We start from the raw sequence: 18,059 nt of genomic DNA on the forward strand, positions 1-18,059 counted from the left end.
CAAAGGATTTGTCCCCTACAGAATTTAGTATTTTATCAATGGGTACATAAGAAATATATGTTAGATCAACACCTGGTAACTCTGTAAATATTGCATAGTGCTTTACTTCCTCTGCTTTCACAGTTTCAATCTGATCTCCCTCTTCCACCACATAAAAAGAGATAAAAAATATCCTTCATTGTTTACCCAGATTTCCACAGTCTTAGTCCAGAGTCTCGGACAATAAGGAACAGAAAGTAGTACTATAGGATATTACCAAGGGTGAGTGGGTATTTCCTTTTTGGAGAATTTACTAAGAGAAACCTGATTATAAACAATTAACAGTTAATAGGTAGTTGTTAATGTTGATGGAGAAGATGGCATCTCATGGTCCCTTCTAACTATATGCTTTTAAAATTTTACTTCCGTTGTGAGGGGAATTGGAAGGAAAAACAAGGAGAGAAATGAATTACAGTAGATGGGATAGAAAGAGAAGATGGGGTGGGGGAGGGGGATAGTAGAGGATAGGAAAGGTAGCAGAATACAACAGTTACTAGTATGGCATTATGTAAAAAGGTGAATGTGTAACCGATGTGATTCTGCAATCTGTATTTGGGGTAAAAATGGGAGTTCATAACTCACTTGAAACTAATGTTTGAAATATGATATGTCAAGAGCTTTGTAAGGTTTTGAACAACCAATAAAAAAAATAAAATAAAATAAAATTTTACTTCCTGTATGTTTGATGCTGATTAAAAACTACAAAAGAGACTGAAAGTTAATTTCTATACAAAGGGGACAAGACTTTCAGTGTTATGTTTAAGGTTTCTTAGTAACAAGTGATATAATATCAAAAATAATTTTAATACATGACCATTATCACTGTTTTAGTCCACCTAAAGTATGATCATAAAAAATTTGGAAGCAGTAATGCCATGTTAAAAAGAATAACCTGGGTGATGGGAGAAAATTTATCCAGTAGAACAACCAAGTGCAACTGGATATTGATGCTTATTAACCATTTTTGTCAGAATTCAAATGTCTGTTGTAGTCAAAAAATATGTTAGGGGATAGGGTAAGGGGAAAGGAGGAAGGAGGAACTAAAATTACCTTTACTTACCTAGTTATTTGGTGGAAATCTAAAAAAATATAAATTATCTCAGCATTTTTCTTTTTTGCAATTTAGGTCAAAGGCAAACATACCTAACAGTCCCCACACTGGAAATTCTGGTTCACGAGGTGATCCTTATCAAATTTAATTGTACCAGTGGTATGAACTAAATGAGAAGTAAATAAAGCAGACTGATATGCTGAACCCTGAACTAAACTTCAAACAAAAAGTTAGGAAATCCTACAACACTTGAAAAAGAGAAGGAAAGAGCCAAGAAGAGCAGGAAGTGTCAAACATAAGATAGCTGGAGTGTTATTAATAATGAAGTTAATGAATACACCTTAAATTTTTGTAAGGAATAACTTTTTTTAGCTGTAGATAGACACAATACCTTTACTTATTTATTTTTAAGTGATGCTGAGGATCAAACCCAGGGCCCTGCACCTGCTAGGCGAGCACTCTTCCACTGAGCCACAAGCTGAGCCACAACCGCAGCCCAAAGGAATAACTTTTTACACAAAAGATCAAGGCCATGCTGATCCCATGATGAAAGGATTATAGATAAGCCTAAAAGGCATTTTTCAGATAATGAAAAAAGTGTTTAGTAAGTGTTTTTTTTTTCCCAGAATCCCATGGTAACTGGTGAAAATACCTAGGCAGTGCTACAAATCTTTGACTTGAAATTACTACATTTGTGTCTAACCAGAAATGTATAATAATTATGCCTCAGTGTATGTTCAAGTAGTGAAAAATGTACAAATTGAGCTTCAGAATTACTACCCATACTTCTCTCTAGTGAAACAGCAGAAAACTGGGTAAAGGTTCAATTAGGTAATAAATTTTTATTGTTTCCAGAATTGTTGCTTAAGGAGATCATTGCCAAAGTCTATGGAAAGGGTACGCAAAACATATGTGGATATCTGCTGGATGTCAGGAGAATGCTTACTTCCATGAGACAGTTTACTAACATGCAAGTGGTTCTTAGTGGTTCTTAGTCCTAAAGTATCTCTTGTCTTTGAACCCTTCCATAGCTGACTCTTTATTTTAAGACCATATCATTTAACCCCCAAACTAACATTTCCATACTTTCTCTCTAAAACTGGCTCAGGATTAAGGCTGAGGAATCTCTAATCCCTTATTGCCTTTGAAAACCTAGGTCCAGAAGCTAGTCCACTGACTGGCAGTAAGTATTTTCTGAAGGAATGAGTGAATTTGCATGTGCAATTAAGAGAATCCACAGCACAAATCATAGATCCAGTATCAGGAGGAACCTGATCTCTATAAACTGTTCAAGTTTTTCCCTCTGTACAAGATTCTTCAATTGAACATTTCTGTCAATTATTTATATGGCATTGTATGTGTGTGCATATACCATCAGGTTAGTTCAATGCAGAAGTATTAAACGAGAGCTCCATAAAATCTTTTTTTTTTTCATTTTTTAAAATTTGTTCTAATTAGTTATATATGACAGCAGAATGCATTTCAATTCATTATACAAATGGAGCACAAATTTTCATTTCTCTGGTTGTACACAATGTAGAATTGCACCATTTGTGCAATTGTACATATACCTAGGGTAATGATGTCCATCTCATTCTTCCATCTTTCCTGCCCTCATGCCCTTCGCCTCCCTCCATAAAACTCTTTAATCTGGAATTTGATAATTTTATTTATACACAGCTCCAATTTTCTAATTTAATTCCATTTATCTTTGTCTTCTTTCTTGAATTGCAATCAACAAATACCAAATCAGCCCCAAAATCTTAAGGATGATTATCTGACTAAAACATCCTGGTCTTCTGAAAGCTAGATTATAGAGGGAAGGAGGAGTAAATGTAAAAAGACTGAACAAGATTACATTAGCTATACTTTCTTGGGACTAAAATAAATCCATTTCATAGCACAAAGTTGAAGTGTGGAAAACGTTTTTTTTTTTTTTTCCTAAAAAATCAAATTGCCCTTTACTGAAGTGTGTCAAGAAGGGGTAATGGAAACTGTACAGCTGCTCATACTGCATATAAAAGAACTATGAATTTCCTGTTTATTTTCTTACAAGAGTTACTTAAATTTACCACTAAAAATAACGACATTTTGCTACATGGTCAACACAGATTTATGCAGTAACTAAAATAAGTAAATGTTTTTATACTTTAAAGACAGAATCTTCTGACAATACTTGCATATGTCTTGATAATAGTTATTCATTGGACATCTCAAATAGAATAATACAGAGCTATTTATTTCATTATTTTATATCATAAATACTGTTCTTCAGTAACAGTTTGCAAAATAATTTCCAAAACAATTTCCAAAATTTTGAACATTTCAGCCACTAGTTTTTGAGTTAGTTTTAAGTAGACTGACTATATGGTAAAATGAGGATTGAATCCTAGGCCTTGCATATGCAAGGCATATGCTCTGCCACTGAGCTACAACCTAAGACCAGTTTTGTTATTTTTTAACAGCTCTCAAATAACACTATTTTAATTCTTTTTGGGGGGAGGGTACCAGGGATTGAACTCAGGGGCACTCGACCACTGAGCCACATCCCCAGCCCTATTTTATTTAGAGACAGGGTCTCAATGAGTTGCTTAGCGCCTCACCATTGCTGAGCCTGGCTTTGAACTCGATCCTCCTGCCTCAATCCCCCAAGCTGCTGGGATTACAGACGTGCACCACTGCATCCGCCTCCATTTTAATTCTTTTTAATTATCTTCCTCACTATGCACTGTATTTCTTGACCCTTCCAACTGGGCTATTGTCTTCACCATACCACTGGAACTGCTATTACTAAGGTCATTTATAATTTCCTTATTTTGAATTTGATGACCTTTCATGAATTTTCATGATGCCTATATGGCACTAACAAACAATGTTCATCCAATCTGAAAATTTCTCTAACGTGGTTCCCATTAAATGACACTACTCTGATCTTTTTAAATGAATCTTCCTGTTTCCTTCTGCTCCTATTTATTCTATACCCTTCTAAATGTGAACATTCACCAAAGTCCTGACCTTGTCCTCAGTGCTCTTCTCATCCCATTCTATATTTAAGCCCTCTGAGTGAACTTATTATTTGGCATAGTTTCAAGTACTCTATGAGAATGATTCCCATGTTTTATTACTTTCTAGCCATCATTTTCTCAAACTCTTAGTCACACTTTTGCACTAGAATTCAAACATAATATCCACTCATGCACCAAAAATATTTATTTATTTAAAAAGCCACTACATTATAACTTTATTCTGGATAGTAAGAATTAGAGAAGGTAGATAAATTATTACCCATTGCTTTGTATAAATTTTGAAATAGTTCTATTCTAAAACGGAGCTGTAAAAGTATCTTTGACTTCTGACAGGTCCATCAATAAGTGAGGGGGGCAATTTAGAAATAAAACTGTAAATATTTCAACTTGGCCTCAAAAATCCATCCTGTTAGATACAGAAATCTTACTTATATGACCTTAAACAGTTACTATAGTAGGGACAATCTCTGTAGCTTGAGAAATGTTTAAAAAAAAGTTCAATGATATTATCTAGAACATGCCATCTGTCCTTTCATCATAAGCTTTTAACAAAGAATGATGACTCACCATCAATCACAAGAAACAAAATTGCAATATGCTTTTGCTAAATCATAGACAAAAATTAATAATTAACATCCAACTTCAAATATTTCCGTAAAATCTTATAACATCAAATTGTGGTCCTTTTTGAAAGTATGCATATAGAATTCAGCCAGTTACCTCAAATCCTGCAAGAGAATCTAAATACTTTTCCTCATAATTTTTTTCAGAGAAGTCTAAGTTTTCATAATCCAAGGAGTCAGATTTTGCTTTTTTCCTTCTATAATCTTTTCTCTTAGAGCTATTTCACAATGTGGCATCTCATTTTTTGTGCCAATAGCCCCTTTTTGGATGCACTTTCTCTATTCTAAGCAATAGACTTACACAATTTCTCCGTTTTTTCTTCATTAACCTTAAAGTATACTTCTAAGACTTCTCTATGGAACCATATTATTCAAGGAAATAAAAATCAAATCCATCTCTGTAAATAAGAATAATTATTTTCAATGAATAATTAGATACTGATTTATGACATCTAGACATGAATTATTTATACAACATTGTATTAGATGCTTTGAGTTTTCATAAAACCTAGGAGTGACTGACTTTTGAAAGTTCATACCTGCCATGTGACTGGTACAACTTCTCTCAAGCGGTCTCTGATAATTGGACAATGTTAAGGATCCCCTGGGATGCAGAGCTTAGTTCTCAAGTTCAACTTTTTGGTAGAGACAAATTAAATCCCAAGTGAGATATATACTTCTCTCTTAAGGTCCCCATATGGAGCTTAATCACAGCCACACAATTTCAAAATGGATACAACAATACACCAAATGAAACTCATTCTTTAATTTCCACTTAAAAATTAAATCATATGTCATAATCAGACTGGACAATAAGTAAATGCTTTGTCACATTTCTTCATGATATTTTTATATCTGCCTTTCAACATCCTTTAAAAAAACATAACATGAATTCAAAGTCTGGTATATGTTTGGTCTTACTCTCAGTGTTGGCACACTTCATATTTATTCCTTTTAAAACTCATCAGGTTCCATAATTTTCAGTAATGAATTTTATGACAATACTTGTAGAAGTTTCCTTCTATTACACCATTCATATTGTCTGATATGGTTTGGATATTAGATATCCCACAAAAGCTCATGTGTGAGACAAAGCAAGAAAGTTCAGAAGTGAAATGATTGAGTTATGAGAACATTAACTTAATCAGTGTATCAATCCCTGATATGGAATACCTGGGTGATACCTGTATATAGGTAGGATATGGTTAGAGGATGTGGGTCAATGGAGGCATGCCTTTGGCATACATATTTTGTCCTCGTTGAGGAAAGCTAGTTCTCTCTGTTTTCTGGTACCATGTCCCCAGCTGCTTTCCTCTGCCATACACTTCTGGCATGATGTCCTGCCTCACCTCAGTCCCCAAAGAATGGAGTAGGCTATCTATGTATAGACTAAGACATCTGAAACACTGAGCCCCCAAATAAACTTCTCCTCCTATAATTGTTCTTGTCAGGTCTTTTGGTAACAACAGGAAAAAAAAAGTGACTGAAACAATTCATTTATATTTGGCTTATGAGAATGATGAAATGCAAGTAAAGCTTTTAGTGAGCTACTCAAAGTACAAGGGCAAGAGCCAATAATACATACCTCCTCCTTAAAGGTATATGCTTTGCTTAAAATTCCTTCTAAAAACAACCTGTCCTACCTTCTTTTTGTTAGATTATCTTACAGGATCAATTATATTGGGATAAAGGTGCATGTTCTGCATTCTAACTACTAGTATATACTGAACTATCATAATTTTGATTTTCTTTTATGAGGAAGGGGTACCAGGGATTGAACTCAGGAGCATTCAACCACTGAACCATATCCCCAGCCCCATTTTGTTATTTAGTTAGACATAGGATCTCACTGAGTTGCTTAATATCTCATTTTTGCTGAGGCTGGCTTTGAACTCGCAATCCTACAGCTTCAGCCTCCCAAGCAGCTGGGATTACAGGCATGGACCACCATGATCAGCATAACTTTGATTTTCTGCACTGAAGAATTCTAAGTTCTGTACTTGATATAACAGACCACTAGAATTATCCTTGGTATGGGTGAAAAATCAGCTAATAAAGAAATATTTTACATGATTTTCCAAGTTTGTCAGAAAAGCAGTATTGCAATTACTTAAAAATTAGTTTTAGAACCACATTCAAAGTAGGTAATCATTAAATATCAAATCAATAGGTAAGCTAGCATAGAGGTTAAGATCATGAGCTGCAGAATCAAGACAAATGTGGAATAAAGTGTTTCACTAACTTTGTGACCTTTTTACCCTTCTTAGCTTGCTTAGTATTAATAAAAAGGGATAGTAAGAATACTGACTTCATTAAATTGTCAGAATTCAATGGCAAAATATGTGGATAGCTCTTGTAAGTACCCCATGTATGATAGCTCTTAAAAATTATTATCAACTAAAGCTAACAAATTATTGGCATGAGAAATTAAAGTGACATGATTTACCATATTAATTAATTATCCTTGCATTTCTTTTAAATCATGTATCACACTGGAAAAAATGGTTTCCAGTACCATGTAACTACTATTAAATATGTATTTATTATTATAAATTCTTTCCTTGAGATTACGGGGCCTCATGCATGCCAACCTAACACTTTACCACTGAGCTATATCGCCATCTCTTACTATTGTAATTTTAACATTTAGAAATATGCCACACATGTGATAAACAACTGTGTGAAAGGTGATGATGAAATAGGCAAAAATTTATCATGTAGCAATTGTTACTTGGATGAATATTCTCTGGTTTTTAAAAGGTAAAGTTCTGTTTGTCTTGACTCATTGTTGGAAATCCCCCAAGCAGAAATGTTTGACTCCATCTCAACTCTTTAAAAGGGTGTTATTTCCAGGAAGGACTAAGTAAAAGAAACAGATCTCAAAGACTAGAGTCTAAAACCAGAGTTTATAAGTTACAGCAGTAACACCTTCCAATTTAGAAGATTTATAGAATCATAAAAAGCTTTCTTTAAATCATGTTGATATAGAGCCACAGAAAGACACTTTTTAGAGAAACAAATGAAAGTCATAAAAGTTCCATATGCAGCAAAGGCAACCAAAAAAAAAGGAAAGGGGCTGAGGTTGTGGCTCAGCAGTAGAGTGTTCACCTAGCATGTGTGGGGCCCTGGGTTTGATCCTCAGTACCAATAAAAATAAATAAACAAAATAAAGGTATGTGTCCAACTACAACTAAAAAATAAATATTTTAAAAAGGACAAGGCTGGGATTGTGGCTCAGTGGTAGAGCGCTCACCTAGCACGTGCAAGGCCCTGAGTTCGATCCTCAGCACCACATAAAAACAAATAAATAAAATAAAGATTTTTTTAAAAAAGGACAAAGATTACTTAAATTTATGACCTTCGTAAAGTCATTTTATATGTTAAAAAACTAGGTTATAAATGCAAATGGTGTTATTAACTTCCTTATTCCCCCCACCTCACTCTCAAATATAGATTATAGTTTGAGAACACATTTGCAGATTTAAGTATCATTCCAAGGTAAATGGCAGTTGTATTTCCAATTACCTGAAGACATTTAATGTCTTAGTCTGACTAGAGTACATAATTAAGTTCCAGATTTAAAAGAACTCTTGGTGGATAGCAAAGTAGAACTAAAAGCAAATAGATGGTCAGATAGTTACTATCAGATTCTCTCTTAAATCTATTTATCAGGAAGAAATGGAATACATAATTCACCTATCATAATTCAGTTAAAGCAGAAAATATTCCTACAAAGATACATAGCTGATTGTGTAATACATTTTTTTTTTAGAAAAGATGTTAGAGATTAGCCACAAAGGATTAGAACTTTCAATCTCATTGTGTCAGAGCTTTTATTTTTCCCCAAGCCAATCTAGGGGGAGGGTTCACCCTAAGGTTTATTGATCACAGCCCTTTGTCAACAAAGTAACTAATATTTTGCTAGAGATTAATCTACTTTACCCTTTTCTCCTACAGATTAGGAATATTTTACTATACTACTACAATACATTTTTCCCTAGAGCCATTTGACTTTTAAACATTTTTTTCAATGCCCAATAATAACTATCATTGATACCAGTGTTTCCCAAGAGTCTTTAAATTGGGTTACATTATTCAAGTGGTTCTGCCATTGTTAATATGAAATATAGGAATTCAACCATCAACAATGGGCACCAAACTGAAGGTACTGATCTTCAGTCTGATTTGTCACAGGCAAGCTATCATTCTCCACTATCTGAGGCATGCAAAAACTATGTCTATTCATTTGGTAAAACATTTCTTATTTTGGTCTTCTTAGTAATTTATGAATACCTTTATATAGCATTCAAACAAAGCTTTGCAGCTATGACAAAAACCAAAGCACACGCAAATGAATCACTGATCAATTTATAAAAACAGAGACAGAACAACAAAACATTATGTCCCCTAAGACACAACTTCTTGAGAATCACATAATGAAAAACTATGACTTCCTGTTCTATAACCATATTACTCAAATGAAGAAAATGATGACTAGTGACTCACAATTCTATGATTAAGTGCGTTCATTTTTATTCAATTTTTTAATAATTTGTGCATCATAGAAGAAAATTATTTGTTTAATGTAACATATGGACTATCAAGCTACAGCTAGATTTTGTTTTATCAGTTACAAAATAGATCATCTACTCCATAAATACAATCCTCTGAAATGATCTATCTACCACAATCTTAAAATTTCCATACCAAGTCACACATAGAAAGCATAGACATAAGTTAGAGATCATTATGCATCTAGATGAAAGAAGGATGGGAGAAAAAAACTCCAAGGCCAATAAAATTCTTCAATACATCATCACTCCAGTAATCCTAACCAAAGGTCAGTGTTGGTTTTTGCTAAAAGTTACAACAGTTTATTAAGTTACATAGGCATTGGGCTTTCTATTCCTTTCCCCTTAAAGTATAAATTTACAAGGCATTAAAATCTCAAAATTACAGGGGCTGTGGCTGTGGCTCAGTGGTAGAGCTCTTGCCTTGCACATGTGAGGCACTGGAGTTGATCCTCGGTACCACATAAAAATAAATGAATAAAGATATTGAAAAATATGTTATTTTTAAAAAATAACAAAATACAAATTGGGACATATACTACTACTGTGTACAGTCAAATATAAACATGAACAATTTGGAACAGGCAGAAATCACTTCACATGGACAGACAACTTGAGAACTACACTCCTGCTAAATGGTTCCCATCAAGAGAAACACCATTAAGGCTTGAATTTTCACATCTAAAATTATAAAATACCAGTTTAGGTTTTCCAAAGAATTCATGTCTTTTCTATCTTCTTGGCTTTGAGTGAACAGCTGTTTACCCCCACCCTCACCCTCACTTACTTGCATTCACCTTTAGACACACTATCCCTCCTGTATACTAGCTCCCATTTTACCATTTCCCTGTATGAATAGGCCTACACCACCCTTCTCCCTATAGGCTTACTCCTTCCCTTACCTCTTATCTCATGCTCACATTTATCTCCTCATGCCTACTACCTGCCACATATTTATGATGTGTAAGCACATGCTCTTTGGATTCAAACAGCTTGCATTTTAATCAATCTTTGTGACTTATAAGCTGTATGATGTTGAGAAAGTTGTTTAACCTCTCTGAAGCTGCATTTCCTTCTTGGAAAAATAGAGATAATCATAAGACTACTGTCAATAAAATACAATATGTGCCCAACACACAAGTGTTCCAACTGGATATTGTTATTATCTATCAAGAATTAATTGCAAAGACCAATGTACTTACATTCATTTCTAAACTTCTGATAAGTACTACTCCTCTCTACTGGGGCAGAATCAGGTACATGTTTGAAAAATTGTTCTATTTTTCACACTGGGCTATGAGGTACAGGAAGTCTTGGGCTACCACTCAAATTAAGTTAATATCATCTTATTAATTACCACAGATCCATATTTACCTGTGCTCAATTAAAGATATAATATTGGTTATTTTATGACATCCAGCAGGAAGAGTTAGAGAACAATCAGATATTAACAATCCATAGCTAAAAGACTATTAAATATTCTTCAGACAACTACACTCAGTCACTTATAGGAGTATCTCATTTTATGCAATTATTTTGTTCCACCAGGATATTTGCCTCAAATTTTCCAAGTCATTTGTTAAAAACAGCAATGTCTCAATCTTAAAGAAAACTTCAGTATTGCAAAATGAGGAATCTCTTTCTGAAGTAAATAATCAACATTCCATTTATGTTTATGTACATTTTAGTATAATTTAATAGTTCTGTAAGATTATAACAAAGCAATGATTATTTTGGCAATATGCAATATAATTTTGATAGCAAGTTCACATTAACTGTAATTAGAGCAAAATGAACAAATATTTAATTATCCATGAGAAAAATAAAGAACTAAACACAAACAACAAAAACTATCTTTTGCGTACTCCTCTAGAAAGGAGTCCAATAAAGGAAATTTAAGTGTCAGTCACTTCTAAGGCTCTCAGACATTTAAAACTTAAGAAAGAGACAGTTGTTCTTATTTGAAATGAAATTCTGAAAACACTTTCTTCCTCAATCTACTTCTGAGGGAGGGGTAGAAGAGAGAGAAAACAAAGAAGAAATAGCATTGTTGAAGCTGTATGACCCCAGACTAACTGCCTGATCTGCTCAATCTAATTAGGGATTAACTAAAGGCATTAAGCTGGTCTAATTATTCTATTAGATTGAGACTCTAAGCAATTCAAATTTTACTTTACAATACCAGTAAAGCAAGAGGCTTCTAAAATGGGTACAAAGGAAATACAAAATTTTCTTTTTATTCGCCTGAACCTTGCTCAAAATATATGATTAAGTTTTCTGATATTTCAAAACTATCTAAACACACCCACACATAGTAGCTGGAGATGACAAAGTTCAAGGTTCTTGGATTCTACATATCCTTCAGTTCTATTCAGCCTCCTTTAGATATTAATATATACAGAACAAAAACCAAATAATCACAACTCAGAATCAAACAGTTGCTCTAAAGCTCAAGGAGAGGGAGAAGTTACCTACCTCCTACATCCAGAATCCCCATATCTGCTACTCCCACTTTTGGCTTTTCTCTTGAGTTACAAAAAAGAGAGACATTCTTTTAATGTGCATAAATATTCAGCTTTCCTCTTATTTTAGACTGTTCTTCCCAGAGCTGCTGAAAGTTGTTATTCTAAGTAATTAGCAAATGGATTTTGGGGAAATATCATATCATCTGAAAGGCAGCAACTCAGCTTGCCACTTCAGAAGAAGCCACTTGTTAGTTCCATTTCCAGTTCTGAATATATTTAAAGCAGTTATGAAATATTAGATATATAATCTTTTGAAAGAAAAAAAAGTCAAAACAAGAAACAATATTGGACATCATGTTCCATGTCACATTGATGTGGGGAGGAAGAGAAGTATGGGAGGATAGGGAGATGGGCTTCCTGGGCAGTAGAGCACAAAGAGCACCTTCAGATGTTTGCTAAGAAACTTACCAAAAGGCTTTCTAAAGAAGAAAAAATGCCTGACTGATGTTTTGATTGGACTAGAGGATGCAAGAATGCCTCATGGACACTGAATATCTCACCCAGGATTGGGTAGGGGGCAGACTTTCTTAAACCTATATATCTATATAAACCCATAGACAATAGCCACTCTTAGGTATTCCATTCTTGGGACCCCCTCCCTTTTTGTGAACTCTGCTATCACTCTAATCAATCCTGTTACTTTGCTCTCACCCTTGTGTTCCATGGATTTTATTGTTCAAATTCATAAGACAAGGGACCCAACTCCATGCTCCGTTTTTTTTTAAGTTAAAAAATAAACAACTTTGTATTATTGTCCCCAACTGCCTCCCCCATTTTGTCTAATTCTAGCAGGCCTTAAAGTGAAGTTAAATATCCTCTACACACTCTCAAAATAACTCTATTATAGGGGTCTCACTCTCAAAATAATCCTAATGTCTCCATAGGCCTCCATTCAATCCCCATCATTAACAGCATATGTACCCCCATCCTTTACAGAGCTGCAGTCCTACCCTTGTCTTAGTACCATATTTGTTAAATATCTCATGCCTGAAACTCATGAGTGTGATTTCACTTGACTTCTTTGCCTAATCCTAAAGACCCTATACCACCATATCTCCCATTTCCAAAACTCGGTCGGTTTCTTTCTTTCTTTCTTTTTTTTTTTTTTTTTTTTTTAAGAGGAGAAATGTAGCCCCAACGCAAACAAAGCTGAACTCCACGGAAAAATGAAGTCGATGCAACAAAGGAAGAAATGGAAGAAGGGGGGGGGGTGAGATGGGGGATGCGTGTGTCTTCCAAAGGAGAAGCTGCCTGAAGAACTTCTGCAATTTAACGGTTCTGGGGCAGAAGAGGTCTGGTGTGTAAGAAAACAAGAAAGGTGGGTTCCCCACTCTCCTTACCGCCGTAGAGCCAGAAGAAGATGCAATGTATACACGAATCACCATCCTGGGAACAGCGGCTGGCGGTTGTTTGGGTCCTGGAATGAGCTGCGGAGCAGCTGCAGCAAAGGCTGAAATCCAGCTAGGGGCCAAACAGAGGTTGAAAGAGGAGGGTGGGGGAAGGTGGAAGGGGAATTCGACAGAGCCCCGCCTCCACCCTTAGCTGCTTTCAATGGGCTCAGAGCACTGCTGTCCCAGCCCCAAACCCCGGAAGGCACGCCGTTCGCCTCATTTCTATTTTTTTTTTTAAATAGGGAATCTCGAATAGCACCGCGAGATCTGTCGAAACCATTGTTGCTGGGGTTTTTGTTTGTTTGTTTGTTTGTTTTTTGGTTTTTTACTATTCCCTCTCCGCGAAGAGGGGAGAAGAAAGAGAGAGAAAAAAAAAGGAACAGAAAAAGGGATCACTTGAATTCCACGAAAATGAAGGACGTTTTCCTGTGAAGACTAAAAGTTTTACGCGTAACTTCCTGCTCAGAAATGTACGCAAATCAGAAGGTAGATCTTCCTTAAGAAAGTAAGCTGTGTTGAATCCAAACACTAGTAAGAAAATCCATGCTCTCAAAGGTTTGCTGATTTTAAAACTTCTATCATGTAGTGATTTGTTTTTGTTGTTAGCTGGTTGCAGGTATTGGGCACTGAAGTACTTGGACGATGTCCACAGAGGGTTAAAGAGAAGTTTCAGTTTTCTTAAGCCCGGGAAAAGCAGGATTGGTTTCCTTTTTCAGTTTTGTGTTTTGTAAAAAATAGGGGATCTTGTGGGAATTTGCAGGAGGCTTGATTGGCAAACCCCCAAACAAAGGAGTAAATTGCAAAACTAAAAAAAAAAAAAAAAAAAGGAAAGAAAATAATGTGTAAGAAAGTGTTTTGTTTTACTTTTCAATTGACTAATGAAAAAGAATTTGAAGCATATATTGATGGAGATGCTGAAATGGTGAAGAGAGATGGTTATTTGTATCTCTAGGGAAATGAGCAAACAATTGCTAACATCCAAGGAGGATGGTAAAAAATATAGTTTTGAATTCCCAGATTATGTCTAATGAAGAAAGAAATGTGCAAGATGAATTACAGTGGAGAGAGGTAATCAGTCACCTGTCCTAATTTTTTTTTTACTTTTTCTTTGCAATTTTTTCTTCCTGTCCATTCTAGTGGTATACCACCTTTTGCCAGGCTCAAAAATTGCAGTAGCTCTGGGGACAGAACTCAGTTGGTACAGTGCATGCCTTGCATGCACAAGGCCCTTGGTTCAATCCCCAGCTCCAAAAAAAAAAAAAAAAAAAAAAAAAAAAAGAAAGGAAAAAAATTGTAGTCGCTTCTTAGCTTCTTAACTGTTCCCTTCCACTGGTTCTTCCTTCTCCATACTACTTAAAATATTAATTCCACATTAATGTTTACATATGGTCCATATCAAAACCTTGAGAGATAGGTACTATTTTATTAATTTTAGAGTTAAGAAACCGAAACTCAGGAAAACAATTTACTTTTCCAGAGTCATATATCTGGCAACTCCAACTCATTGTCACACACTGCCTGGAACAAGAAAAGTATTCAAAACATTTTAGCATATTTTCTTCCTAAAATACAACTTTTATATATCTCAGAAAACAATGTACGTTGGACTACTTAATATTGCTCTCCAGTGAATAACAAAACCTAAATTGTATTTTGAGAGAGCTCCTATCATAATCTGACACTACACTATTCACAAAACCTTACCCACTGCTCACACAAATCTTTCTTATATAATCATTGTTGACCTTTTACTATAATCATCTTTCTCATTTTCACTTTCATGCACTTACTGTCTATCCTTTTATTTATCTCCTTCATCTTCTCATACCCTCATAACCTTTTCTGACCTCTCCACCTATCCACCTCAACCTTTTTTAGACATAATTCAAAATCTTTATAATCAGACAATTCAGGGTACTATAATCACCCTCCTCATTGCTTCCTAGCCCACAAGACAGGAAAATCTTCCTTCTGGTTTTAAATTGGCAAAATAGACATAATTTGTCTGATGCTACCACATTACAACCTGACTCCCTTCAATGGACCACATGTGCTCTCTTTGGACCTGTAGTCTCTTTTAAAGATGAAAAAATAGAGAAAGAAAGAAAACTCTTTCTATTAATTCTACAAACTACAACATGAAATTATATTCAGAGAATTGAATGGCAGAATTAGCAGGGAGTCTGGTAGGCCATGCCTGGGTCATTGAGGAATGGGAAGATGATTTCTGAATTTTTCTTTTCTTTCCTTTTATTTATTTATTTTTCCATGGGGAATTGAACCCAGGGACACTCAACCACTGAGCCACATCCCAAGCGATTTTTATTTTTTTATTTTGTGACAGGGTCTTGCTAAGTTGCTTAGTGCCTCATTAAGTTGCTCAGGGTGACTTTGAACTTGTGATCCTCCTGACTCAGCCTCCCAAATTGCTGGGATTACAGACATGCACTACCATGCCTGGCATGAATATATTTCTTTTAAATAAAGATGTATGAATCTAAGTGAATAGTCCCCAATAAATTGATTTATAAATTATTATTATTAAATTATTAATTAAATTATTATTAAATTATTATTGATTTATAAATTATTATTAATTTATAAAGTTTGGTGGTCCTTGTTAATAGACTTGGAAAGCAGTTTGTTCAAAGGAACTTTACCAATATGTCTATCCTAGATGTTGACAATATGCAACAGTGGTCCACTTTACCTACCCATCATTACTTACTTTTGAAAAAATATTTATTTTCTAGTTGTATGTGGACACAATATATTTTTATTTATTTATTTATTCATTTATTTGTATGTTGTGCTGAGGATCGAACACAGGACCTTGCACATACTAGGCAAGAAATTTCTCTGTTTAAACTTATGAGAAAATAAAAATTGTATTTATCTCACAATACAAAAAGACTACAAGATTACAATTAAGAAATGTTTAATGAAATATCTACAAAACATTACCATGTCAACTTCATAAGATACTAAATTTAGTATTCACAAACATTTCATTTAATTTAAAAAAAAAATTAGATTTAAAACTTTAAAACTTTGTTTCCACATCAGCAGTATTCCCAGGTACCCATAATGGCTGTAGAGAAATCACTGTTAAGCATTATTTAAGTGAATTGCTATGTCTGAATAATTTTAAATTGAAAAACGAAATTATAAAAATGTTAATAATGTTAATAAATGTTAACAACTTACTATTTATATTTAAGTAAGATTGTGAGCATATTTGCATTTTCTTATGTTTATACACTGTGGAGTGGTAATTCCAAACATGAATGCCTGGAGTCTTGATCCTCTTCAGAGCCTTGATTGTTGGATGAGCCACCAAAAATCTCAGTCAATGATTCCCTGGTTCCTACCTTTCTTCTTTCTCTGACAGACTGTAGATAAGGAATATAACACAAAACACATTAACATATAGGTATCTAAATTATACACACTTAAAATATACTGCATTTTGAAACCTTCCTTTTGTTCATCCCAAGAGTCAACAGAAAGGCATTATCTGTGATGGACCTAGTGTAAACTAAATACCAGAAAGTCGTGCTTAAGAGTTCTCACCCTGTCTCTGTTACCTGCTATATGGTAAAGTGCATCAGAAAGAAGCAACTTTAGGATTCTGTGCCAGAAGATATCTTACAAGTATGGTGTTCTGAGTTCTGATCATATCCAAAGCTCTGTGTTCATTGTTAAGGCCACTAGAGGGTACAATTCACCCATGGAAAATAAATTGCTGTGTTTGACAAAGCAAGACAGGAATTTTAACAGTTCTGTACAGAATACCAACAGAGGAATAAAATGTCATTTCGTACGTTATCCCTGATAAGTTCTAATATCTCAGGGAATAATGACTATTTATAAAATCTTCTGGTGCTTAGAGTAAGGGCCTTGACCCACTTTTCTTTCTTTAGGTATCACTGATTACAGAAAAAGAGTGAGTAAATTCAGTTCTAGTTAGGAAAAGATGAAATGGGGCTATGGTGAAAGAAAATTTCTTGGGTATTATTTCTTTCCAACAAAGGTTTGTTTTGAGACCTCTTTCTCAAATACATACACACACATGCACACATGATAAACCAAAAGGTACCTAAAAGGTCATTCCATCTAACCATTTAATTTTCCACAAAACCCTACCAATAATAACACCATCAAGTGGGCATCCAAAGATAAATACCAGGCTGGGGTTGTGGCTTAGTGGTAGAGTGCTCACCTAGCACATGTGAGACACTGGCTTCAATCCTTAGCACCATATAAAAATAAATAAGTAAAATAAAGGTGTTATGTCCATCTACAACTAAAAAATATTTTTAAAAAAGTTAATACCTGAGGCTAGGGCTGGGGCTTAGCGGTAGTACACTTGCCTGGCATGTGTGAGCACTGGGTTTGATTCTCAGCACTGCATATAAATAAGTAAAATAAAGATCTATCAACAACAACCAAAAGAAATTTTTTAAAGTTAATGCCTGAGAACACCTCCAGTTACACTCAACTCACAATTTCTGAGGCATTTGTGCTCCATTTTTTAAAATCAGATCTAAATATGTGAAAAGGTTTTCCTAAAGTTAAGCTGAGATCTATTTCCTTATGTCTTTTTGATACTAATAATTCCTAGTTATAACTTATCTCTATATTTGTGTGGGAAACTTCTGGGCTCCAATTTAAAATTTCCAGCTTCTCTATTTTTCAGATGTGTTTATATCTACAGATCTTTCTTCTCAATATGTTTCAGTTTTTACTTTTCTCTCTTCTACAAGGTGTGGTCCCTAGAAATATAGTGTGACTAGCATCATGTATGGGATTCTCTCTCTAAGTCTTGTGCTT

At 34.6% G+C, this 18,059-nt stretch overlaps 2 protein-coding genes across 8 annotated transcripts in view; one reads left to right on the top strand and one right to left on the bottom strand.

Moving 5' to 3' along the window:
• The window catches only part of Sh3bgrl (SH3 domain binding glutamate rich protein like), a 74,449-nt gene extending 61,024 nt beyond the window's left edge, over nt 1–13,425 (bottom strand). Inside the window, exon 1 of the mRNA XM_026414529.2 lies at nt 13,176–13,425. Within this exon, the coding sequence (XP_026270314.1) occupies nt 13,176–13,220 (45 nt within the window). The 5' untranslated portion in view covers nt 13,221–13,425. The remainder of the gene's footprint in view (nt 1–13,175) is intronic.
• A 53-nt stretch (nt 13,426–13,478) lies between these two features.
• Nucleotides 13,479–18,059, top strand: part of Hmgn5 (high mobility group nucleosome binding domain 5) — a 56,153-nt gene continuing 51,572 nt past the window's right edge. For 4 of the 7 annotated variants that reach the window (XM_077793823.1, XM_077793827.1, XM_077793826.1 and 1 more), the window contains exon 1: nt 13,479–13,712. The gene's annotated coding sequence lies outside the window, so the exon portion shown is untranslated. Of the gene's footprint in view, nt 13,782–18,059 lie in introns of all 7 variants that reach the window. The other 3 variants (XM_077793825.1, XM_077793828.1, XM_077793824.1) reach the window with 2 other exon arrangements.

The sequence above is a fragment of the Urocitellus parryii genome, chromosome X (genome assembly GCF_045843805.1).
Source record: "Urocitellus parryii isolate mUroPar1 chromosome X, mUroPar1.hap1, whole genome shotgun sequence".
Taxonomy (NCBI): Eukaryota; Metazoa; Chordata; class Mammalia; order Rodentia; family Sciuridae; genus Urocitellus; species Urocitellus parryii.